This window comes from Rhinichthys klamathensis, unplaced genomic scaffold (genome assembly GCF_029890125.1).
Source record: "Rhinichthys klamathensis goyatoka isolate OS25496 unplaced genomic scaffold, OSU_Roscu_1.1 h1tg000209l_1, whole genome shotgun sequence".
In the NCBI taxonomy this organism is placed as follows: Eukaryota; Metazoa; Chordata; class Actinopteri; order Cypriniformes; family Leuciscidae; genus Rhinichthys; species Rhinichthys klamathensis.
In genome coordinates, this window is record NW_026606734.1 from 1,380,779 (window position 1) to 1,408,017 (window position 27,239).

Consider the following 27,239-nt stretch of genomic DNA (forward strand, 5'->3'; position numbering starts at 1 on the left):
TGTGTTTAGGCCAGTGTTTAGGCCAGTGTTTAGGCCAGTATTTAGGCCTGTGTTTAGGCCTGTGTTTAGGCCTGTGTTTAGGCCAGTGTTTAGGCCAGTGTTTAGGCCAGTATTTAGGCCTGTGTTTAGGCCTGTGTTTAGGCCAGTGTCGTAAATGACCAGTTTCTGTCATGCATGGGCCTCGCTGCTTCAGGTCCGCTACGCTTTATAAAAAGGACAGGATTTGGTTAATCTGGTTAAGTGATTACTGCCCAGTTCACATGCTGATGAAGAGTCACTAGACGACCAGCAATTCATGTGTGAGTCGTTACGTCAGTTCCTGCAATAAAGCAATAGTGTGTGAGAGGCTGTGTGTGTGTGTGTGACTGTATCACTGCTAAACACTTCACAATATAACACCACCTCAACTGCCTCATTGCTTCAAAATAATAATAATAATGAAATATTACAGACTCCAAATTTCATGAAAATATTATGTTTTAATTTATGTTGGATTTGCTTAATTATATATATATATATAGATACAGTATATATATATATATATATATTTATATTTTATGTATGGTACGTATTTAATTCAATTTAATTATATATATATATATATATACACATCATTTGTTTAATATAATATGCATATATGAATATGCATTTAATATGCATATATTATAACCATTTAAAAAGTGTATAAGGCAAAAAGATGATAAATAATGAAAAACTTCAAAAACGGTATTATACATTTCTTAATGTTGATTTAAATAAAATATGATTGGCTTGCTATGCATCAACAATTTCCATTACTAAATCAATACATATTTTAATTAATTTAATAATTAATGTAATGTAATAAATGTAATATATAATGAATTATTTCATAAATTTTTTTTTTTTTTTTTTTTTTTTTTTTTTTTAGGGACATTTTTGTTTCTTTAGAATGATAAACAATTGTGGATATCAAGTGGCATCCCCAACACAGTACCAATGCGTATCGTTTTTCTCACTCTGTTGTATCAAATATTCCTTTTAGAAAGTGAAACTGTTTAGAAATAATTAGTGTGGTGGAATGCCATCTCTCTCTCTCTCTCTCTCTCTCTCTCTCTCTCTCTCTCTCTCTCTCTCTCTCTCTCTCTCTCTCTCTCTCTCTCTCTCTCTCTCTCTCTCTCTCTCTCTCTCTCTCTCTCTCTCTCTCTCTCTCTCTCTCTCTCTCTCTCTCTCTCTCTCTCTCTCTCTCTCTCTCTCTCTGTACTGCCTCCATCAATCACTTTCCTACCTTTATATCTCTTTATCCCTCGCTCTCTCTCTCTCCCTCTCTCTCTGTCTCTCCGCTCCTCCCCCGTGTCTGGGTGAGTGGTTTAGATCAGGGATCAAGCGCTCAGGGACTGATGTCTGTGTGTTATATTGGCAGCGTCACAGGCGCTGATCATCAGAGCACACTATAGTTTAGTGTCGCCCCACCGTCCTCAGGCTTCAGGGGACACCGGAGACCCTCGCCCTCTCTCTCTCTCCGTCAGCATGGACCCGGGGTCCAGCTCCTGCCCGCGGGGTAAGTGACGCTCGGCGCCCTGGATTCACGCGCTCTGGTGCCCCTGATGCCCGTGGATGTTGCCCGAGAGGTGTAAACTACATGTAAAAAAAGTTACGGGTAACTGGAATTGGGTTGTTAGTGTTTTAATGCTAATATAGAACCAGAATAGTTTGTATAAACTGACTTTTCGAAGGTTGTGACGAGTTGTGTTGAGCTAGCATGGGTATTTAGTTCTGTAGAACAGCTTGGGTAGACGATATTTTGTTGTTTTAATGTTGTCAACCAAGAATATACCCTGGTCTTCATTTGAAGTTGATGTTCTGGACCTTCACAATCAGCTAGAATTAGATATTTAGCCATTTTTTTAACCTTTTATCCAAAGTGACTTTAAAATGAGGATTACAGTGATTCATCTTGAGGAAAAAGGATATGATGTGATTGGTTGTATTGAACGTGTCGTGTTTCTTTCTTTAGTAGACGTAAAATTGCTGTTTCTGAACGTCACAATCAACTAGAATGAGATATTTTGCCATTTTAATGCTGCCAACCAGAACTGATTTAGTCTTTAAGGCACATTTGGGTTTATTCTTTTAGCAGATGATTCACAAATGAGGAATATAACAAGTGATTCTTCTAAAGGAGGCAAAAACACAAGGATGTTGTAGTTGCGTTCAGCTACAGTCTTACAGAGCTTTATTAGACATGAAACTTCACAATTAGCTATAATGAGATCAAACGGAATATAATCTTTTCTAAACTGATATTAATTGACGTTTGTGACTAGATGCATTGAGTTAGTCTTACAGTAGTACATTACAATTGCTGTGCTGGAGCTTCACAGTCCGCTAGAACATGATATTTGTACTTTTTAATGTTGTCAACGAGAATATAACCTTTTCTAAACTGACGGTAACATTTGTGACTAGTTTCATTGAACTAGTCTTAATTTACAATGGAAATGGAAATGAAATTGCTGTTTTGGAACTTGTCGATCATCTAGAATGAGATATTTTGCTGTTTTAATGTTGTCAACCAAACTATAACTTTTTCTAAACCAACTTCAAGTTACATTTGTGACTAGTTGCATTAATCTAGTGTCAATTCTTACTTTAATCGACGTGTAATTGTGGTTCATAAACTTCATAATCAGAGATATTTTGGTGTTTTACATGGGCTTATTTACTTTGCCAGACTTTGGGCCTTCTAATTGCTTGACATCCGTGTTGGATAAAGGGATTGTGTGACTCTTTCTGCCTCCGTCTCTTGCACCGTCAGCCGGTGTAAAACATAGCTACCGTAGGCCGCTTAGAGCTCAGAACAAGAGAGAGCTTAGCTGTTATAAATAGAGTATGTGGCCATTTATTACCATAGAGACTGCGATGCACAGTACCTGTTAATGTCCTACCTGACGTGTTCATTTCAACCTTTCTTGCAACAACTTTTGTAAAAGGTTGAAAAGAAAGTTTTTAGTTCTTCTTGCAAACTCCAACTTTTATGTGTCTGGAAAGCAAATAGAAGTCAGTTTTATATAAGGTTTGCTATATTGAGCACCGGTGGATCATCTCTCTGCAGTGGACGTCAGATCCACTGGTTCATAAAGATGGGGTGATGTTCAGGTGGAGCGGTTGTCTGTTCTTTTGTTAAATACAATAATAAAAAAAAAACTCTCTCTGCTGTGTCATCTCACGAGCGGTTGTTCAAGGGGTCGAGGGTTTGGTGAACTCGAGCGCTCGAGGGTCTGCATTGGTAGGTGATTACGAGCTGTTAGTATAGTTTTTTTTTTTTTTTTTTGTGAATCTCAGTAGGTTATATTTAGGCCTAAATATATATTTATCTTATTTTATTTTATCCTCTTTTATTTTGTGCTAATATTTATTTATTTCAGTTTTTATTTTATTTTATTATTAATAATTACTTTATTGTTATTCTTTTTTATTCTATTTGTTCTTATTTTGTTTAATTTCGTTTTTTATTTCATTTTATTTCATATTATCTTATTTTCTGTTTAAATAATTTTTTTAATAATAATAAGATTATTATCTTATTTTATTCATTTTTCATTTTAATTTTTAATTTTATTTTATCCTATTTTGTTTTATTCGGTTTTATTATTTTCCCATTCTGTTTTATTTAAAAAAATTATTTTATTGTTGGTTTGAAATTTTTTTTCCCTCAACTTTGTCTCCGGTCCCCTCAGTTTATTTTTCTCGTTTTAAATGGGTTTTTTTTCTTAGCTTTTGTCCCCGGTCCCCTCCGGGTTTTTTCCACCTGTTTTATCGTGCAGCAGGTGAAAAGTGTGTATCTGATCACTTAAAGCAACAGCACAGTCTCCTCACCAAGAGAGATGCATGATTCCTCAAACACAATGTTGTCATTTAAAAAAGAAAGGTCACTTTTATTAGGATCAATCATCATTGTTGTGATCACCAGCATCCAGTTTAGTCTCAGGCGTTACGAAGGTTTAGAGATTATTGCTATATTTGATCTTTGATTTCCATGTCTACAATTAGAGTGTTTGCAAACAGTCGTTTCGAGCGCCGCCACTGTCATGCCTGGAAAGGGAATCGTCTTAAGCCAAGGACATGCAGTGTGGCGCTGCTGATTGGATGAACTTGATGATCTTGTTGGTAATTTTGGCTGGAACCATCATCGCTGCGTAGTTCTGCCCGGGTTTAAGCTTTATTAATTGTTTTCTTCCTGGTTTCCATTTTGCCCACTCCTTCATTCCCCGTGTGTTTCCATCACTGGATGAAGGGACTCTGTGCCGCTTTTCAACAGTTGAATGAAGGACTGTGACGTCTGCAGTGATATAAGCATATCTGTAATCTAGGTCATTCTGATGAAAGTGGATCACGTCTCGTGAGATTTGTCATACTGTATCAAGTGTCTGCAGTCAATGATGCCAATGTGAACATGAACAGTAGAATGAAATGCTCATTTAATGCCAAAACGTTGAATGTTTTGCTCATGTGGTTGAAGGTCAAGTCTAACTTTTGTTGTCCTGATTACATTCTCCATAAATCTCCACAATATACACGAATGTCTCGTCAATAAAAGTGGTAAAGGCCCAAAATAAAGTTTTTACCAAAACCTATTAGCTAATATTTAGAAAGTAATCATAAAATCAAAATGTAGTTTACCTTTTAATGCATAGACTTAAAATCTAAGTTCTGTCCAACTTTTTATTGTTAAATCTCTGGTGTCGTTCTGAAATGTATCAGATTATGGTAGTAAAATATAGGTTGCAAACTGCAATTGTCATTGACTTATTAACGATAACAGCAGCTGCAGTTCTGAACACAAAAAGAGTTGCTCAACGTTTCTCATATGAAAATGGTTTACACTTCATTTCAAGACATTTTACTAACTATAAGTAACTTTGCAACTACATGTCAACTAGCAGTCATTAGAGTATTAGTAGACTGTTAGGTCTGGGTTACGTATTAGTGTTCAGGATAGTAGAATAAGTTGACATGTAGTTGTAAAGATATAGTCAGTTGAAATCTGTTGAGGAGCGTTAAAATAAAGTGTTAGCAGATATTAAACAGACACTCTACTAATAACTCTACTAATGAGAGTTAGTTGACATGTAGTTGCAAAGTTAGTTAGTAGAATGTCTAAAGTGGACCATTGAAATAGTGTTACCTAAAACAGTAAAAAAAAAAAAAAAAACTTTGAATCTAAATGTACATATGGTCTGAAATGCTCTTGAAACATCCTGGTTTCTGATGAATTGTGTGGTATATGAGATATCAGGTGTCTCATGAGTATTTGCTGCTGTTGATTTGTTGTCTTAGGGCTTGTATCTTTTAAACAGTTGCAGTTGCTTTGATACATAGGCTAGTTACCAGTTAAACACCTTAACCTCAGACGTGATCATGCCCACGGACCGTTGGCTGAACGTCAGATGCATAAGACACACTTAACTGGAAACACTTCATGAGTTTTGAAGTCGTCATCTGATTGGTTGAAGGATGTCTGGGAGACGTGTGTGTCGCGTTCTTTAACGGTCCGCCTGGAAACAAACCCCCTCGTGGGTAACAAACCCCTCCTTACAACTGTGACGCTGAGAGCTCACCAGGATCAACTAAATGTGGATATTCAAAAGTATGTGAAGTTCGCGGCTCCATTGTTGCAGAAAACTTGCAAAACGTTCTTGAATGAATCATTTATTAGATGCACACCGGTCTGTTATTGCAGGGACATTGACTTTACATTTTCACACATGACGAGAAACAAAGCGGACTGTGATTGGTTGCGTTACATGTCAGTCAAACCACGTCCTCTTGGCCGGCCCTTGGCCAATGAAAGCTGTGATAGAGTCGAGACCTTCTGCCGTCAGTCTGAAGCTCTGGCCACACGAGACCAGGCTCTTAGCCAGGATGTTTTGTTCTGTAGAACTGTCAAATGTGAAGTTTGAATGCACTTAAAGATGCTTTGAATTAAAGCATCCATGTATTCAGGTGTATTCAGTGTGAGAATTTGAGTACTTCAGACACAAATATTATACCATAAATGTGCGTTCCAAACAATCTGGACTAGTTTCAGACCAGTTTGCAAATGCACTATTGTTTCAAGCAAGTCCACATCCATATTAGAGCATCTTGTGGTTTTATTGCATAATCATAAACAGCTTTTGATGGATCGTCAAGCTGGTCACATTCTGGCAGGCTTCCACAAGCTTGTTTTTTAAGTTTAAGTTTACCATTAAACATACTCTTGGACTTTGTTGTTTACAAAGTTAAACAGTTCAAACATTTAACTTAGTATCATGTACCACTGCGCTGTACATTTAAAAAAATACTTATTTTTTGAAGTTGTAAACAAGAGGAAAACCAAGAAAATACTACTTCACTCTTAGAAGTAAAGGTTCTATATAGAACCCTACAGTTCTCGACTCAGTTTTAAAGAACTCTTTAGGCCAAAAAGGTTCTATTTAAGGTGGAATGCCTTAAATGATTGCATAGGCTATTACTTTCATGTTAACGGGTTGTTTACATTTTTTCTTTGTGATTAAGTATGTTTATAAGCTGTTTAATTAATAAATTTGATTAAAATAGAAAAATCCATAAAAATATCCAGTGATGGGAAAGTCTAATAGGCTCTATATATATTAAGCACCTGACGGAACCTTTTCTTCATTAATCTGTCATGTATAATTCAATTTGTTGCTCGCCTTTGTAATTATTTGTAAAATGTACTAGAGATTTCAGAGTGTAAATTGTTTAGTTTAAGCTAAGAGACTCTTGGAACAGTGTCTCTCTAAATCTGCGCTGAAATGATAGGTCTGAGGATGCGAGTAAAGCGATGTAATCTGAAAATAAATCCAGCCCAGTCCAGATGTTTATTTCAAATCACTGCAATTTAACATCTATATATAACCACAAACCCAGGCGGATCAGTGGTGAGCGACGTCCACCTCCAAGTAATTTCATGTTTTAAGCGATCCGTTTCAGGTTTTCTAAGCGCTTCATGACGGGACGCCATATGTCACGCTCGGCTCTGAACATCAGTTTGACTGGTGAACCGTAGAGCCACACGGGAGGACATCGATCGCCATCATGCTCTAATTATAGGAGAATCGTTATGTCTGACCCACAGCAGTGGATAGGAAGTCAAGTCTAGTTTTTCCTAATCTACCCCAAAGATAGCAGACCATAAACACCTCTCAGTTCTGGAAGCAAACAGAGTATTAGTAATCATGTCTTTCTCTCTGTTCTGTTGCTCTATCTTTCTAATACAGGTGATGGAAACCCAAGGGAAAGCAGCCCGTTCATCCATAACACAGATGATTATAAGGGAACTCTATATGATGGGAAAAACATGGCACTTTTTGAGGTACTGTCTTTAAACTTCAGTGGTGAAGTTTTTAAATGTTCACATTTCAATATGATTGAACATTGCTGCATGTTCTTTGATTTACAGTACAAAAAAAAAAGATTAATAATTATTTCAGGGCCGTGATTTTTATTTTTTATTTTTATTTTTCATGTGGCACAATTTTGCACATTTATCCTCACATTTTCATCAGTAATCAAACTAGACATTTTACTTTTGTGCTTTTAAATTTTCATTATTCTTAATGCTGATTCTGATTAGTTTCTCTAATGTTTAAAGTACTGAAATACTTCTAACTACAATCCTAATTACTAATTCAATAATATTTTAATATTACAATAAATACTACAATTTTACTACGATTTACTACAATTTTTTGTGTGCCTTACTTGAGTAAATAATGTAAATAATATAATAATTCCAAAAATATTAATAGCCAAAAATCTGGCATACCCTTATTTTGATTTTGACCCAGATATGTTCTTGATTATTTACATTATTCTTTTCAGTCAGAACAAACTTTGTGTTTATTCTCAAGCCTATATTTGACATCAAGCCTGTTTTCCACATTCTCGTTTCATGTTTATGATCACAAATAAAGTAATTCATGGGTCATGATGTTTATTTTTGTATAATTTTATGATTTCGGACTGACAAAGCTGTTATTACGTCCTTTGATTTTGGTCACTGCGTTTATTTTTACCGTCCGAGACATTGTGGAGGTTTGAAACGAGTCGTTTGTGTTTGCCGGTTTTGGAGTACAGCGGTTTTCCATCAAACACGTGACCTTTACACTTTCAGGAGGAGATGGACAGCAATCCCATGGTGTCTTCGCTGCTCAGTAAACTGGCCAACTACACCAACCTCACGCAGGGCGTCAGAGAGCACGAGGAGGCCGACGAGGACGAAGGGGCCAAGAAGAAAACAGTCAAGGTAACATACTTGATCAAATACCTAAAACATCATAACGACAAGTATTTGGACCATTTCCCATTAGATAAATTCATTTTATCTGTAGACATGAATGAAAGCAGCAAAGCTTTCAGGATTTGTGAAGTTTGTGTCTGTGTCCTGTAATCTAAAGCAAATCAGACACACATTCTCTACATTCTTTCAGCCTTTGTTGAAAACACGACAGGAAATGAATACAGGTCAGATTGTTTGGAATGTCTGATTACAGAAGCAAGTCGGAAATGACCTGAAGTTCTCATAGTTCCTTTGTTTCACGCTCTTATAAAGAGTATAAAGGTTCTTTATTGGCATCGATGGTTCCGTGAAGAACCTTTAACATCCACAGAATCTTCCTATTGCACAAAAGGTTCTTTATAGTGGAAAAAGGTTCTTTCCATTTTTTTAAAATGTTCTTCACACAAGGAAAAAAACAGGTTCTTTTAAGAAATGTTCACTGAAGGGTTCTTTGGGGAACCAAAAATGGTTCTTCCACACTGTAAAAAAATATTTTTTGATTATTTAATAATTATTCGAGTACTTTTTTTACAAGAAATGCTATTTCAGTCTTTCTAGTTTAAACTTTCATGTTTTGTTACTTGTCATTCCTTGTAATTATTTACGATGTTATCCCATGTAACCATTTGGGAAATTTACTAGCGAAACTAGTTTTATTAAAGTAAATCCTATACTGTTTTTCAGTGAAAACCCCCTTTTGAAATCCTTCATTTTTATGAACAGTCAGTAAAGGTAAAGAATAGACGCCATATTTTATTTAACTCCAGAAAACTTGGGTTGAATTGCCCTGACAGTGCAGAACATTCTGTTTTCTTTCTCTCTCGGCCTCATCTTTATTCACTTGAAAAAAATATGATGACATCTATGGTTAGTCTTATTCATAAATGTATTAACACATGCACAAATGCAACTGTTTTCTTTGTTTTCCATTTCAAGCCCAGAGGGGATCAACATATTGAGATCTCGTGGTTATTTCTGCGAGTAAGTAAAAATGTTTAAGCCATGGCCAGGCAATACCCACAAACCCACAGTCCCCAGCCAGTCTCCTCGTCTCTGGGCATCTGTGATTGGTGAAACGGGGCGAAGGCGACGTGCTCTTATTAGTCCTGAGACGACGGGGCTTCAGATGCTCGGACTGCGGGAAACTGCTCAAGTCTTCTTGTGAAGAAGTGAAATTTTGGAGGAAACATCTAGGAACCTCTTGGGTTTTTATTTGCTTCTATATTTAATAACTAAAGTTCATCCATGTCGTGTAATTGACTCAGACGATTCCAGCGGGAACAGTGTCGAGAGCGTTCATCACTGCGGTATGCATTTATTACTATATGCATTTGATCGGGCAAAAGCTGGTTATGATTTCTTTTGTATCAAGATTGAAGCACATCATAAGCTTGGTTTGGAAGGAAACACTGAATCTCAGCCACTGGAGTGTGAATCTCAGTATTGGGTCATTTAACATGGATTATGTCTCTTTTATGGCTAAAAGCTTCCATTGAAACATTAAATGTACATTAACATCCTCAGCACTTATGGATAATCTGGTTTGCATTGCATATTGCGTGTGATGTTTCTCTCGTTTTAGTTTCTCACAGAATTAAATGCGATGCAAAATGTGAACAATACAAATTCCTCTTTTGGTCAAACAGGTTCTTGAAGCACTTTAGGTTCAGCAGAGAAATATCTTTTTATCAAGAACCATTTTTTGCTGAATAGGGTTCTTGAGTTCCTATATGGTCATTTGGAGATTAAAAATATAGTTTTATTAAAGGTTCTTCAGATCAGTATTTTGATTTCTGCGTCTAAAAAGCATCAGTATACAGGTTTATTATTGTTAACTAATTCATTAAAACTAAAATTATAACAAATACATTCTCATTACTTGAAATAAACGAACTAAAATAAAATAAAAAATACTTCCTTTATTTCAGCTAGTTGCCAATACAACAGTTCTCATTTTCATTTAGTTTCTGTGTTTTTATATTTCTAACTGTACGTCCCTACAATATTTTTTTGCTGAATTATTGCATGCATGCACAATCATTTATTGTCCATTTTCTCATGCTGTCTTTTTGGTGTTGTCTTTCTGTCCAGAGTCCACAGATGGGCACGTTCATCGGCGTCTACCTGCCCTGCCTGCAGAATATCCTGGGAGTGATTCTCTTCCTGCGAATGACATGGATCGTGGGAACGGCGGGAATCTTGGAGTCCTTTATCATTGTGTCCATGTGCTGCTCGTGTGTAAGTCCGACCGTTTGAACTGTAGACAGTGACTGAGGAAACATTAAATTAGCATTAAACTGAATTATTATCTTATAAGGTATCTGATTTTTACTCCTTAGAAAGCGTGTTCCAGATAAGACACTTATGAGGTTCATTTGAGTCAGGATGCTTTCTTAGAAGGCTGTGCAATCATAATATTTAAAAAGTCATAAGAAAACCAGTTGTTTTTCAAGCGGGGTCCATATAAACACTGGAGTCACATATTAGTCAGTTCAGTCCGTTGATCCTGCAGGTTAAGTTTAGCTCCTTCCTCTTTCGTCTGAACTCACACGTGTGTAATATCCTGTGCTCAGAAGTCTTTAACACAGACGCTTATTTATAAACCACATCAGACAATGGGATCAAGTGTCTAATTCACCTCAACCTTTACTTACTAGTGTCATTATACGTTTCCGGTGATTGTGTCACAGTCAGGTTTTAAACGTTTCGCTCTTTCATCATAGCGTTCTTACAGGAACCATCAAGATCTCAGCGCTGCCACTTTAAATTATGCTTATTAGAAACAAATGGCCGATAGAGGGGCGTTTCCATGTGTGATTGAATCACACATTTACTTCCTCACTTAGGAAAGTTAAATCAATATCAAACCAGTGCAACAAACCGTTTTTCTTAATGTCTTCCTAAATTTACGAGTGAAACCGGGATGAAAAGTGCAAGACTGGACTTGAGAGCATCACTCAGGAATTGATTGGATGGATGGTGAAAAGTTTTTCTTTATGACAAATGTTGAAAAAGCCAGAAAGTTATTTATTATAGAAGTGGAGCAAGTTATTACATGAATGTGGCCAGATTTTTCTTGGCAATTTTTAGTTTGCACATTTCAAAAAAATTTCACAAAACAAAAAAACTATGCACCATATATTAAAAAAACAATATATGTTTGTTTTACAGTTTATATTTAAATCATAACAACCATTCCCTCATATCTTAAACAATCAGAATATTAACTGAATATATTGAAATGCATACTGAATATGAATCTGAGTGTAATCAGAAACAGCATTAAAGTGTGTGTTGATAAAAATGGCAGCTCTTTGTGTCTGTATTTGGCTAGTAAAGATCACTCAATCTTCTTCCTTCAAACCGCTTTATTTCAAACGCTAAGCCCGCTGGAGGTTCATGGACGTTAATTGGCTTTAGTCCAGTAGCTTTTCAGAGACACAGGGATTTAGTGTGGACGTTCAGCTCAAGGACACTCCAACAGTTCGGCCGTATTGCATAACGCCCAGATGCAGATGACCTTTAACAGGACTAAATGTTCCTGGGAAAAGAAAAGGAGAACGTCATTACTGTACTGTACAGTGTTATCTTTATTGATTGAGTTTCATAGAGCATATTTACTTTATACATCTGAACTAATAATTGTATTGTGGACCCTTTGTTTTTTCAGACAATGTTGACAGCCATATCAATGAGTGCCATTGCTACAAACGGTGTTGTTCCAGGTATTACATTTATTATTCTCAACTTGACATCTCAAATGACATCCTGGTCTTCAGAAAACCATGTTAAACTCCCAAGCTGCATGGTTGATTATGGTGTTTTTTGTAACTGTATCAATGGTTTCCGGTAAAAGTGCACTGCTGAATGCATGTCATTCTTCCTTTTAACCCTCAAGGGCTTGTCGTCCTGTGTCACAGTTAATGATGTTTGATGATGTTTTTCCCAGCTGGAGGCTCCTACTACATGATCTCTCGGTCTCTGGGCCCTGAGTTTGGAGGTGCTGTGGGACTGTGCTTCTATCTGGGCACCACGTTCGCCGGGGCCATGTACATCCTCGGTACCATCGAGATCTTCCTGGTGAGTGTTGTGTGTCCAGTTAAAGTCTACAGTCAGATTATGTCAAAGAGTGGAGTTTTTAGAAACCGGTAATCAGCCAGTGTGACGTAAGGATCACCTAAGAATAACTTTAGACTTTAAATTAAGGAATTATACCATGTTTATTGTGTGATATATTGAATATTTATGACATATTTGCAATGATTTTACTGCTTGTATAAAATTAGGCAACATTGCGTTTAGTAATTTTTAGTCATTAGACTAGATTTGTGACTATAAAAGTATTTATTTTACAAAAAATAGTTAAAGTAAAAATTTTTTTAAAATATTGCATATATATATAAAATAGTTTTATAATTGCAATAGTTAATAGACAAATAATAAAATTGGATTCAAATAAATAATCAATACTTCTTACAGTACATTATAGAACATTCAACTATAGTAGAAAAAATATAGTAATAGAAACTAAATATTTTTCAATTAGTTTGCGAATATTTAGAATATAATGTAATGTAATTTTTTCACAGTATGAATTGGGTCATAACCATTTGACAGAAGTTATGAACAAAGTTCTTCCAGTAACATTAATAGAATGTTTGTTTAAAGTTGTCTGGTCTTTAGTAATGTTCTCAAAACATTAGTACAAAAACATTCATAAATCATTCATGGGATGTTGTTTTTCTGAAACGTTTTAATTGGACATTTGCCTAACAGTTTTTAAATGTTGTTTTAGAACGTTCAGAGAACAGTAACGTTCCCATAATGTTTGCGAAAGGATAAAATGGAAATTTTCCTTACTTTACAAAACTTTCCTTAATGTCCACATAGCCAATAAACATTTGTAAAAATAATTGGACGTTTTGAATGTAAATTAATGGGATCATTATCAAAATGTCCTTAGAACATGAAAATATATGAAGAGTTTGGTTCCAAAACGCAATTAATCCATTTAGATTAATTTGAGTAAAAATGTGTTTTCTTTACCAAGAAAGTGGAAAGATGAAAACCACTATTTTCTGTTTCAAACTTTCACATAGCATTTGTAGGTCATAATAAAAAAAATAAAAAAAATCCAGGTTTTGATTTTCAAAGATTTATTATAAAAACTGATTATTTTTTCCCCCAAAATGCAATAAATCCTTTTTTTTTTTATTCAAAATGCAATTAATCCATTGAATCAATATATAAAAAAAATATTCATATTGAAACTGTTGAAAATACACAACAACGTAAGTTTATTAGTATAATATTTTTATTAAGAACTGTAAAGAAGATTGAAAACATTTTTCCTCCTCCCGAGTGCCTCATCTTCTTAATCTCCTCACGTAAATGATTCGGTTTCGATGCCTTACGTTTCTTACCCACCGCAGAAACAACCACAGGTTCATCAATGCCGTCAAAATTATTCATTTTTTTGTTTGTTTGTTGATCGAAAAGTACAAAATCGATAAGAAAAACTAGGAAGCCGGGTGTATTTGGCGCTGCCGTTACTGTTTACATTGCGTGGAATGCTGCGTTGTGATTGGTTGAGAGCGGATATATCGCATTCTGCAGAGAAGGGAGACTGGCGTTTGTCGCGGTTTGGAAAGAAAGGGAGAAAACATGACAGAATAACACGGCGGATATCGCATTTTACTTCAAATTAAACATTGACTTTTCAATACCAACCAGATACAATACTGATTTTTGCAGTAACTATTTTTTTTTTTTTTTTAATTCCCCGTTTTCCCCCCATTATTTCCTCTTTATTTTCTTCTATAAATAAAATGAACATCTTCATTCTGTGTTGTGCCACAGACCTACATCGTGCCCAGCGCCGCCATCTTTAAGGCAGAGGAGAAGGCGCTGGAGGCCGAGGCCATGCTGAATAACATGCGTGTGTACGGCACGTGTTGTCTAACACTCATGGCTGTGGTGGTGTTCGTTGGTGTGAAGTACGTCAACAAGCTCGCGCTGGTGTTCCTGGCCTGTGTGGTGCTGTCCATCCTGTCCATCTACGCTGGCGTCTTCAAAACCATCTTTGAACCTCCGGTTTTTCCGTAAGTCAGATGTTAAAGTTCATGAAGGTTCATCAGGGATCACTTATTCAGGAGCCTTAACCCAAACCAACCAGCTCATTAGAAACCCTCAAAAAAACATTTTTGCTATTTTTTCAGTTTACTTAATTAAAATGAGTTAAACCAACACAATTCTTGAACATTCTGTAACTTTGTTCAATTTATATACATTTGTAAAAGGGAGGTTAACTGGTTTTGATTTTTGTGTTTGTGAATAACCATCTGAACATGGATCTCTAGTTCCCAGTATGCCTTGCATGGAAATGCATTAGAATTAAATGTATTTATTAAGTATGTTTTTTTTAGTAAATGGAAATTTTAGAATAGTTTATTTCCATAATATCCAGTTATATTTTCGTGCGGCTATCGTGCATAAATTATTTTTAAGTATACAAGACATGATTCCAATAAGCTTTGAATAAATGTACATTTATTCAAAAATGTAAAAAGTTACATTATTTTATTTTATTTATGTTAACACTTTTATTTCAGTGCACTTTGATTTTAATAAAAAGGATTTGAAAATCATAAAATGTCTCTATGGAGAATTGCTACTTCCGAAACCCAACTATTGCCCTTTATTGCTTCAGAATGCTGACGCCTCATTGTACTGTATGTTTTACAGCATCGCCTATTTGAACTAAACAGAGCCTCTTTATAGATTTTAGCAGCGTTGGGCAGCTCTCAGTGCCTTTTGTTGAACCACAAACATCCGCAGCAGTGTTTGTTTCACAAGCTTTCTCAATCACCACAACCGTGCTGACAATAAACTTTCATTTAAGTCTTTTGAATTGTTTCTAAACGCTCTTCTGTCCTCTCCAGGGTCTGTTTGTTGGGCAACCGCACCCTGCAGAACCACGGCTTTGACAAGTGCATGAAGACCGATATAATAGACAACGTGACCGTGACCACGAGGCTCTGGGCTCTCTTCTGTAACGGGCCGGAGCTCAACGCCAGCTGCAATGAATACTTCAGCCTCAATAACGTCACCGAGATCCAGGGCATTCCCGGCCTCACCAGCGGAGCCATTTCAGGTGCCGGCACACCTTCTGCTTCACTATTGCACAGAACATCGACCATGAGTTTGAGTAAATCAAGTCAAAATGGTCCTTCTATACATTCTTGTACATGTTCCTGATCTTGTCGTGCAAGATTCATCAGTTATTCCTAGAAAAATAAGGTTTGGTCGTTGCAGTCTTGAATATCCACTCTGAAATAAGAGACATTATGGATTATTTGTGTTCATTTTAGCCTCAGCTTTTAGTGTTAGTTGCTGTAGAAAAGTGTCTAAATGACTATTAACTGTTCAATCTTATGCAGACGTGTGTGGCATGAGTGTTAGAGTAGCAGTTTTCAAACTTTTTGATGCTAAGCACCCCCAATATTATATATTTTTAAGTAGAAAGAGTGAAATGGTATTTTCCTGTTAAACATACACCAATAATCTTTTATTTACATCTTCTAAAAAACTTTTTTTTTTTTTTATTATACAGTTTTTACAGATTGAAAACTCCTGCGTTGGAGCATTACATTGACCTCTGACCCCAAAGGTCTCTACTGTAGAGTGACAGAGCATGACAAGAGTTCAAGAGTAGTAAATCTGTGTGTGTTTAATATCTCCTCTAATCATTGCCATACGCTGGTGTATTCAGCTCAAGCCCATCAGGGACTCCAGGGTTATTGATCATGAAGCCGCTGTGGCTCTTTTGAATGGCATTGATGCTGTCTGCTGCTCCAGACTGGATTCTGCTGGGTTTAACAGGCCAGGCCTGACTTTAAAGTGAGCAGAAATAATTGTTTTCACGCAGCATTACAGTGTCTGGCTCTGGCCTGGAGTTTTGTGTAAGTAGGTCAGTGCAGTACATTCAAGTGATGTTTCACGGCTTGTTCTGTGAGTCAATTTGTCCTCATAATTTGATCAAACTACCACAGTGTTTGTGTTTTATAGGCTTAATGTTGATTTTAATGTAGTGGACGAAGAAAAAAGTCCCTTATGGAACATTATATTACACATTTCACGCCTCGGGCTGTGTTCAAAATCACATACTCTCTTGAGTAGGTACTTATTTTAAATAAGTAATTACTTCATGGCTGCTAAAAATTATGAATGTGTGTAGTATGAATGTAATCTGGACGTTAGGGGTGTAACGATTCATTCGTTTTCTCGATGCATCGATTACAAATCCTGACGATGCATATGCATCGATCTTGAAACATGTATTTCGAATCGTGAATCGTTTATTTCGGTCAATATTCGATTTAAAATGCTAAGAATCGAATAATTCGCGATTCTATATCGATTCAGTGCTTTAAAACATATAAACATTAAATGACTACATGCGCGAATTAATGAGGCGTTGTGCAGCGTCATTTCGCGTCCTCACAGCTCTCACATACTCGCTGCACTCTTACCATCTTTCACTGGATTTCGCTCGCGCTCGGTCCCATATAGCTCTCATCTACAGATTTTTGAGCAGTCCATGTTTGAGCTCTCCTCAGGACAGCCATTAGTGTTCACATGAGCAGATGACAGCTCTCTATCGAGAAAGCAAGCCATTGATAAAGCTGTCATTGCGCGGTCACTACTATGAAACAACGCGTTCGTTGCGTGGAAACGTCACCGTTATTTTCTTTAAGATAAGATACTGAAGTTTTACGGAAATGGGTCATACCCGTCCTGAGCAGTTAAAGTAAAACCCCACTTATTCAAGGGTGCGCATTCATTACATGGAAAGAGAAAACGTATAATAGGTGTCTAAAATGCACACGCTTCCGATTAATCATGAATGATGAATGAAATGTAACTTAATGTCGTTAAACTGAACTGATGAAATAACTACAACATTAATTACACTGAAATAAGAGCGCGTGGTTTATCCATCAATCAGATGCGCATTAAAGTTGCATTCATAATCGTTAATATAGCACAAGTAGACAGCCGGCGCGTTTTCTTTCAGAATCACAAGGAAAATGTTCAGTCGGATAAAGAGAACAAAGAGTAGCTATTCCATGAGGAAACGTAAGGTTTAGTTGGGTAAGTTCATGGTATTTTTAGTCTCACAATGGAGGATGTTTAATGTACCAGAACACTTTAAGGTTGTGTATCCATTCAAAATAGTTAGCATGATGAACTAACTATACTTTTAAAGCCTTTTTAAATCTTGGTTTACATTTTTACAAATGCTAATTTATAGGCTTTGGAAATATTTTTTATAATAATAGATTCATTAAAAACTAACATGAACTAACGTTAACAATAGACAAAATGTTTTTTTTTTTTTTTTTTTTTCACTCTCTGACCCCGGAAGGCAGCTGTAGCCTATAATTCACACCCTGACTAAGACCCATTGGGGGAAGCATTTAAATAATCCTATGAATGCATATAAAAAATTAAGAATCGAATCGAATTAATCGAATCGCATCGAATTTTAATGTGAATTGCATTGAATCGAATCTTTCTGAATTTGCAAAAATCGTTCTTGAATCGAATCGAAAACCTATGAATCGTGAATCGAATCGATTCGCTGCCTACCCAAAGATTCACAGCCCTACTGGACGTACTACATCCGCCATGTTGTCATTAATGATTATCATGTGATCTACCGTCACTTCACTGTCATTCACAGATTCTCTCCCGTGGCCTCATGGGATAGTAAAGTGTCCATCGTATCACACTTCAGACTCTCACCGGAAGTAGTAGTCATCCAAGTACTTGTTGCCTACTTGCCCATGAATTCAGACATACTCATTTTGTCCCATACTGTTTCTCACCTACTATATAGTAGGGAAGTATGCCATTTTGGATGTTGTGTGTCAACACAACAATAGCTCCATTAGATAAAGATAGTTAATGCATTTACTGACAATGAGCATTATATTTGTTAAAGTATTTATTAATCTTTGTTAATATTAGTTAATGAACTTACAACGAACAGTAGTATTTTTATGTCAGCAGGTCCATTTAAATAATTTTAAGTAATACAGCTTTTGATTTTACTAATGCATTTGTAAATGTTGAAATATACACCGACTAAGATTTGTGTTTTGAATTGCATGTTAACTAATGTAGTGAACTAATGTTAAGGATAATGAAAAGTTAAACTTTGCATTTCAAGCAAAACCGTGAAGTGTAATTTGTTAATGGAGAATTTCCATCAGTGCGATTTGTTTTCAGAGTCAGACTGACATGAACTTGATAAAACTTATCAATTTTAGTGGTTTCTCAAATGCAGATATTACCGAACCAAATGGGCAAAAATAGCAGCTTATCTTAAAATGAACGAGTCGCTCAATATCTTGACGTTTAGTGCTGATTTTCTTTGCACAGAGAACATGTGGGGAAGCTACGGTCCCGCTGGCATGATGGTGGAGAAAGACCTCCCGTCGGTGCCGGCGATCGCTTCGCCTCAGGACAAGGACATGCCGTATGTGGTCAACGACATCACCACCTTCTTCACACTGCTGGTGGGAATCTACTTCCCCTCGGTCACGGGTACGAACACACCACGCTCTTCACATCACTGTTAGGTTCATTAGAAAGCTTCTTTCTTTCGGATTTCCTTTCTCTTCTCGTATTGTCTTTCTCCTCCCTCTGCTGTGCTGTTGTAACTAATCTAGTTTGATCTGGTTATGAGCGTGAACAGCGATCTGTCTTATCTAGTGCTCTCAGACTGACATTGAGCTCAGCAGGAGCGCATGTGAACTCTCTGTAAACAGAGCGATAGCGTTTCATGCTGCGCTGCACTATCAGGAGTCAGGACATGACCTTCCTGCAATAACAGGGATAGAGGTTTGGAAAAGACCCTCATATTTGCCTTGAGCATTCGAGCTGGGTGATATCATGCATACATATCTCAATATTTATGCATCTGCTCTGAAGTGGCTTTAAATGTTGATTTATATATTGTTTTCAGAGGAACATTTGACCAAAACAGTCATTTCAGTTCAATTAAAAATGTTTAATACAACAAAAATACTTACAAATAATAGAGCTACATTTTGTTTATATGTGTACCGTATATAGTACCGTATATATAGCAATGCAAAGAAGCAATACATATTTATAGATTTTTTACAAAATAAAATTGGAGTGTATGAAAAGTGAACATTTTTCATTTCATTGAATGACCTGGAAATTCACAGAACTTACTAACTCAAACTAGTATTATTTATATACTATTGTAGTATTTGAGGTAATATTTTTGAATCAGCTTTTATTTTTATATTTTAAATATTAGTTTTAGTCATTTGGTATGTGATTTTGTCATTTTTATTAGTTTTTGTTTTTCTTTTCAACTTAAACTTTTTTATTACATTTTATTTTATTTTATTTTAGTTAGTTTCCACTCTATTTATTTAAAAATGTTTTTATTATTATTTGTATTTATTATTAAATTTTTTATTTTTAATAGTTTTAGGTTTGGCTTTTGTTGTTTTGCCAGCCGTTTTGTTGGCTCGAACAGTTTTTGCTATTGAATTTTGAATCAGGGACAACGTTCATTCAATCACATATACCAGTACTTCAACATTTTTCTTTTATAACTTTATAAGAATTACGTTTTGGCATGATTTGATAAAAACGCACACCTCTGTTCTGCAGGAATCATGGCTGGATCCAACAGATCCGGGGATCTGAGAGACGCTCAGAGGTCCATTCCCATCGGAACCATCCTCGCCATCGCAACCACCACCATCATCTGTATCCTTACTTCCCTTAGAAACCTTCCTTTAAATCCACTGCACAGTTTTCCATCTAGTAGAATCCCGCTCCACTAAATCCCTGAATCATTGTGTGTCTCTGAGAGAAAGTGTAAGGAGAGCTGCTGTTTGTCTTCTCTCATCCTCTGGGAGGATCGTTTTCTTAACAGTGTAACTCAGATCTGTCCTGCGTCGTGTTGTTCGGCGCCTGCATCGACGGTGTGGTGCTCCGAGACAAGTGAGCGCTTTCTATTCCTCATTTTCCTCTCAGAATCCTCATTTTCCTGAATAAACATACAGGAAATCTCCTTTAAATAACGGTCGGTTTGTGTGCAATCCTGTTTATGAGCAGTTTAGGCACTGCAGTCAAAGAACCCTTTATGAGAAATATCCCAAGAGTCGCCTTGTGTTGTGATTATATCAGGAATATTCCTACACCTAGTGTGCTCCCTATCTAGACAGTACTTGTTCCAAAGATAGGCAGCAATTATGTTTCCTCCCAAGATTCATAGTAAAAAAACATGAAAGCCTGAGAGAAATACTTCAGTCACATAATAAATGTCACAATATACATAAAATATGTTTTTTATATATATATATATATATATATATATTTAAATGCTGTTAAACTTTTAAAAAAAGTAAAAAGACAATTTTTCATGAATAAAATTGTTGTTAAAAAAATGTCACAATGTGCATAACTAAATATATGCACAAAATGTTTACTATATTGTATAATAATGTAAATATATAAAAAATCAATCCTGTTGATTAGGTTTGGAGACTCTGTGAAAGGCAACCTGGTGATTGGCACGCTGTCCTGGCCCTCGCCCTGGGTGATCGTGATTGGCTCGTTCTTCTCCTGCTGTGGGGCGGGGCTTCAGAGTCTCACCGGCGCCCCCCGTCTGCTGCAGGCCATCGCTCGAGACGGCATCGTGCCCTTCCTCGAGGTACAATCTGCTCTACGAACACCTCAGAGCTCCAGAATGGCTATTCAGATTTCATACTTGACAGTGATTAACAGCAGCACCTTCAGTCACAGACTGATCGCACCAAAGTCAGACTGTTTAATGTGCCATGACAACTACAACATAGTTTTGCACTCATGTCAACATGTGAACATCTTTGATATTAGTGTTTTAGCAATTATTCGTATTACTTGTCAATTTTTTATTCTTTTATAGCCTGGTTCAGATTACACAATTTTTTTGTCTGTTACGATAGTCAGATTACGCGATTTTGACTCCTAAAATCTTGTGTCGTGGCCAAGAAACATGTCAGACAACACGTTGCTCTCCGACCAGTCATCGCGCGCCGTCTTACACGCACACATACACACGCACGCACACGCACACACACACACGCACACATATATACACACACACACTCTCGCTCGCTCGCTCACTCACTCACACACACACTCACACTCACACACACACACACACACACACACACACACACACACATTAACACTCACTCTCGCTCACTCACTCACTTACTCACTCACTCTCGCACACACACACTCACTCACTCGTGCACACACACTCACTCACTCTCGCTCACTCACTCACTCACTCGTGCACACACACACACACTCACTCTCACTCACTCACTCACTCACTCACTCGAGCGCACACACACACACTCACTCACTCGTGCACACAGACTCACTCACTCTCGCTCACTCACTCACTCGTGCACACACACACACACACTCACTCACTCACTCGCGCACACACACACACACACACTCACTCTCACTCACTCGTGCACACACACACTCTCGCTCACTCACTCACTCGTGCACACACACACACACACTCACTCTCACTCACTCACTCACTCACTCACTCACTCACTCACTCACTCACTCACTCACTCACTCACTCACTCACTCACTCACTCACTCTCACTCACTCACTCACTCACTCACTCACTCAAGCGCACACACACACTCACTCACTCCCTCACTCTTGACGGAACCCGTCGCGGAGGACTGGAAAAAAATTAAACATGCTAGTCTTTTTATCGTGATGTCGTGAAGCATCGATAAACGACGTCGGTTGTCACCCACTATGGCACACTATACGAGATGAAACGATCGAATCTTGCGTCCCGGCGCCCGTTGTCGTTTACGAATCGCCACGATACCCTACGTTAAACGGATCGTGCTAGAATCGTGTGATCGGAACCGGGCATAACACTGTTGATTGGTACGAGAGTCGGAAATGAATTGTTTGTTATGTGTGGTGATGTGCTTGTTATGTGTTGAAGCTGCTGTGACAATGTAATTTCCCGTAAAGGATCAATAAAGTATCAACAACAATACTTACGACACACAAGCATCCACATATCCTGCCATTCTCTGACTGTCATGTGATCGTCTCTCAGGTGTTTGGTCATGGCAAAGCCAACGGAGAGCCGACGTGGGCTCTTCTTCTGACGGCTCTGATCTGTGAAAGTGGGATTCTCATCGCTTCTCTCGACGCTGTGGCGCCCATCCTTTCAATGTAAGCCCCGTGTCTAATGTGTTTTCTCCTCCAGTGTGGTGACAGACTGTGTGTTTGACTGCAGGGGCGTTTCTAGGTTTTAAAAACATCAGGGGCTGAACCCGAAACATCAGGGGCTGGGGTGGGTAATAAGATAACATGATTCGATACAGAGAATAATGTATATTGCAGGCCTATATGCAGGGGGCAGACTGGTTAAGAAAAATACATCCCTGGCACTGTAACTACACCAGCCCACATTACCACACAGTCACACACATTCAAATGTGAGGTAGGGGGGTTCGGGGGCATACTCCCCCGAGAAAATTTGGATTTCTCAGACCTAAATATGTGCATTTTAAGGTGTTTGAAGGTCATAAAAATTGGATAACAATAGCTTTAAAAGCATGTCAGTGGGCAGTAGCATAAATTATTTGTCAAGCAGATAACAGATTCTTAAATATGAGAATGAGGATAAATGTTGAAATGAATGATCCACACCTGGAAATGCAGAAGGTTTCTGCTTATTGTTGACAATACACAATCTTTAATGCTAATATATAAATGGCTCATTTGCCTCTGGACACAAAGATTGCGTCCAGAGGCAAATGAGCAATTTATATATTAGCATTAAAGATTGGTTTCAGCAACTTGGTTTCTTTCTTAAAGGGGTCATATAATGCCATATAATGCCATTTTTGTACAAGCTAATATGATTCTTTAGGGTCTAAATTAAAAGTTTGTAATATACTTTAATTAAAAATTCTCATTAGTATTGTAAGAAAACACTTATTTTACCTGGTCAAAAACAGCTCTGTTTTCAGCACGCCGTTTCAGTGCATATGACTTTAAATGATCATGAGCTTTGCTGACTCCGCCCCTCTGTTCTATGTGTCACCAGAGCCGGCTCTGGCGTACACCGTTTGTAACACAATAATAACGCGTTGTTCAGTATAAACGTGGGATTATGAATTATATTGAGAACGTCATACATAGAAAACATGCCGTAATGTACCCTGAGTGTAAACCTTAGACGCATTCATTGTGAAGCATGCAGCTAGCGATTTACAAGGATTAATATAAATAGTAATATAAAGTTTAATAAAACGTTACACTCACTTCAGTTCTTTTGGAGGTTCAGCAGGAACACGAATATCTGCTACCGATCCTTTCTTCAGGAGCTGCTTCTTAGCAAAACCAGCTTTATACTGATCCTCGTTTATAAAGCAGTCTGGTGAGAAATGATTCGCGCAAACATGAGAGCATTGACGTTGCTCGTGGGGAATATTCCCTTCGAAAACAAACTCAGTCTTCAGCGGTTCGGATTTAGGAACATTAAAATGACTGCTGTGTTCATTATTACACCCAAGAACAGAACACCAATCGCTTAGACGCCATTCTGCTCATAGACAGTGCTCCAGCATGTCAACAATGACCGCGCCGGTCCGCGCAGACTATGATTGACAGCTAGCGAGGGCGGGTCTGTGTTGAAACGCGGCTGTCGCGGCTGTCAATCAACAATCGTGGGAGGGGCGTCCGTTTTATTTACGTCACAAAAACGAACGGCTCAATTTAAGACAGGGGAAAACATATAAGGAGATTAAAACAAAACCACTGGATGGATTTTTATCATTATATTATGGTTGTGTACAGGCACTGCCAACACACATTTCAGTACAATCAACTTGTAAAAGTGCATGTACCATTATATGACCCCTTTAAGTTAATCAATGTTTTTTGGCACTAATCAGTTCAATTAAAGTTTATTGTTCACTCATAAAGACAGTCACTTGTCGCCACCTACTGGCTTAAAGTAACACTATGTAGTTTTTCAACCTTCATAATATATTTCCAAGACCCTTGTGATGGTACATCGACTTAAAATAAGTTAAATGACACGTCTGCCATAGCCTGACGTGGTCTGTATCGCTTTTACTGGCACTATGTAACTTCGGGTTTCGGGTAGGAACCCGTGCACAAAAAGAACTACAAAATTCGACTGCTTTACGGCATACGTCACTTCCCCCACCACTTCCTCAAATTGTCTGTGGCCATTGCAGACATCCCAAGTCTCCCGGGAGTCTCCTGCGTCTCCCTGATGCCCGCAAATTAGTTCAGATCTGCCGGAATCTAGAGCGCGCATGCGAGACAGAACATACTGCATAACATACATAGCGCGAGCACGGCTGAGAGAGAGAGAGCGAGAGACCTTGCGAGTGTGCCTCACGAAAGCTAGTCAACCCGCCACCAGCGGAATATATTGTAATAATGTTAATCAAGCTGACTAAATCACATGACTGCGCAGCAGTTAACAATAAAAAGTTGTTAATTCTCCACGTTCAGTGTATGTTTCATTTAAAAAAACGGCCGCAAAACAGCGATTAAATTAGTCTAATTGACGAGGCTAAAAACAAAAGTTTAGACTGGCTGGCTTGCCTGCACATTCACTGTCCTCGCGGCTGCGGCTGCTGCAACTTGATGGGGCTGGCTGCAGAACGACTCAACTTCCACGGACAGTTTTTAATGTCTTATATCAAGATTTTGCTTTAGTATAATTTTCGGGACAATTAAGGCCGGATTCGGGACAACAGCTTAGATTTCGGGACTGTCCCGAATTTTTCGGGACTTCTGGTCACCCTATCGCCAGTAGATAACTCTTCTTGCCTCTCATCCGCCTCGTATCGTTCATGACTCCTTATTTTACTTTTTTTAAAGTGTCTAATGTCCATAATAGCAACCACCAGAAGCCACAAACAACAATGACAGTCAAGCCCTAAAGCTGTAAGTTAACCGATGGCTCTTTCAGGCTCTCTCTCTCTCTCTCTCTCTCTCCTCTGGTGCGCACTCTAAATGCAAGCATGCTATAACCGTAGTAACTTTGATCTGCTTGAACACATTTTAATCGTCTTTAATACATGACTCCGAATGATAGATTAAAAGACCCGGTCAATTTTTTTAAATAAATACAAAATTATTCAAAAATAATAATAATTATCAATAAATTCAATTTTTTGAGATCCGGGGCTATAAAAAAAAACATCCGGGGCTTAAGCCCTGGATGCCCATGTCTAACGACACGCCTGTTTGACTGTGTTTCTCTCGTCAGGTTCTTTCTCATGTGTTATCTGTTCGTAAATCTGGCCTGTGCACTTCAGACGCTCCTGAGGACGCCCAACTGGAGACCACGCTTCAAATTCTACCACTGGTGAGAGACACTACAGTCATCTGTCGTATGGCTTGAGTACGATTTCTTTATATTTTTGAAAAAAGTCTCTTCTACTCGCCAAGGCTGCATTTATTTGATCAAAACTACAGTAAAAAATGTGAAATATTATTACAATTTAAAACAGCTGTTTTGTGTGTGAATATATATTAAAGTGTAATTTATTCCTGTGATCAAAGCTGAATTTTTCAGTCAATTTAATTCCTGATGGATAATGTCAAGCCCCACACTAAGTTTCTCTTAAATCAATATGCTATCAAAACTCATTTTAATTTGTACGTCTTTGGTGGAAATGCACTGAACTGAAGTATAATGACTTACTGAAGGATTATATATATTGAAGGATTATATATACTCAAGGATTATATACTGTATAGTGAAGGATTATATACAGTAGTCAACATTTGAAGTGGATCAAAACCTTTCATCGAAGTTATACACAAATTTCAAATAATACCCGTTCTTGTCTTAGGACAACTTTGAAAACTTTTTTGATCAGAAAAAGGGGTCAAAAAAACATTACTCTTAATTGCATGTTTAAAAAAATATTGCTATTTTGGCATGTGTATTTGGTGAAGTTAGTGGCACATTAATGTCTCCATTTGCCCTCCATTTGATCTTATTGCCATCTAGGTGATTTATTCTTTATCATCGTTTTATTTCAAATGTTTTGTGTACTTGAACTGAGCTGGCGCTGCTGTTGTCTTTCATCAGGACTCTGTCGTTTCTCGGGATGAGTTTGTGTCTGGCTCTGATGTTCATATCCTCCTGGTACTACGCTCTGGTGGCCATGCTCATCGCTGGATGCATCTACAAATACATTGAATACCGCGGGTAAGAGCTGCAGAAGAGCATTACAGCCCACGCCGTGAGTCAGTCAGACGCTAAGCTGATTACTGATGAATCTGCCTGAGTGATTGTCTGCAGTGTCATTGTAAGTTAATACTCCCTCACAGTGATTTTACATGTGTTCAGGGCGGAGAAGGAGTGGGGCGACGGGATCCGGGGTGTTTCCCTCAATGCGGCGCGCTTCGCTCTCATCCGGTTAGAGGAGGCGCCTCCACACACCAAAAACTGGAGGTCAGGATCTTAACACACAAGCACTTCTACACAAACCAATAAATCCATATTAAAATAATCACCTGGGCTGCATGTCCAAAATCATACTGTTCAGAAGTTTGGGATTTTTTAAAGAACTTTAATGCAGCAAGGATGCATTCATTTGATCAAAAGTGACAGTAAAGACATTTATAATGTTACGAAAGACTCTATTTCAAATCATTTCTGTTGTTTTGAACTTTCTATTCATCAAAGAACCCTGAGAAACAAAATGAAAAACAAGCAGCACAACTGTTTTCAACACTGATAATAATCATAAATGTTTC

At 37.6% G+C, this 27,239-nt stretch overlaps 1 protein-coding gene across 7 annotated transcripts in view; it reads left to right on the forward strand.

Annotated features, from left to right (window-relative positions):
• Window positions 1–27,239, forward strand: part of slc12a7b (solute carrier family 12 member 7b) — a 66,690-nt gene that overhangs the window by 25,216 nt on the left and 14,235 nt on the right. For 6 of the 7 annotated variants that reach the window (XM_056263632.1, XM_056263633.1, XM_056263635.1 and 3 more), the window contains 15 exons: window positions 7,266–7,360; window positions 8,162–8,293; window positions 10,418–10,564; window positions 11,997–12,051; window positions 12,276–12,406; window positions 14,186–14,427; window positions 15,268–15,479; window positions 18,773–18,937; window positions 20,045–20,143; window positions 20,323–20,380; window positions 20,918–21,092; window positions 22,534–22,652; window positions 25,738–25,836; window positions 26,569–26,688; window positions 26,830–26,934. In XM_056263632.1, the coding sequence (XP_056119607.1) occupies window positions 7,266–7,360; window positions 8,162–8,293; window positions 10,418–10,564; window positions 11,997–12,051; window positions 12,276–12,406; window positions 14,186–14,427; window positions 15,268–15,479; window positions 18,773–18,937; window positions 20,045–20,143; window positions 20,323–20,380; window positions 20,918–21,092; window positions 22,534–22,652; window positions 25,738–25,836; window positions 26,569–26,688; window positions 26,830–26,934 (1,954 nt within the window). Of the gene's footprint in view, window positions 1–1,428; window positions 1,541–7,265; window positions 7,361–8,161; window positions 8,294–10,417; window positions 10,565–11,996; window positions 12,052–12,275; window positions 12,407–14,185; window positions 14,428–15,267; window positions 15,480–18,772; window positions 18,938–20,044; window positions 20,144–20,322; window positions 20,381–20,917; window positions 21,093–22,533; window positions 22,653–25,737; window positions 25,837–26,568; window positions 26,689–26,829; window positions 26,935–27,239 lie in introns of those variants that run through there. The other variant, XM_056263638.1, reaches the window with a different exon arrangement.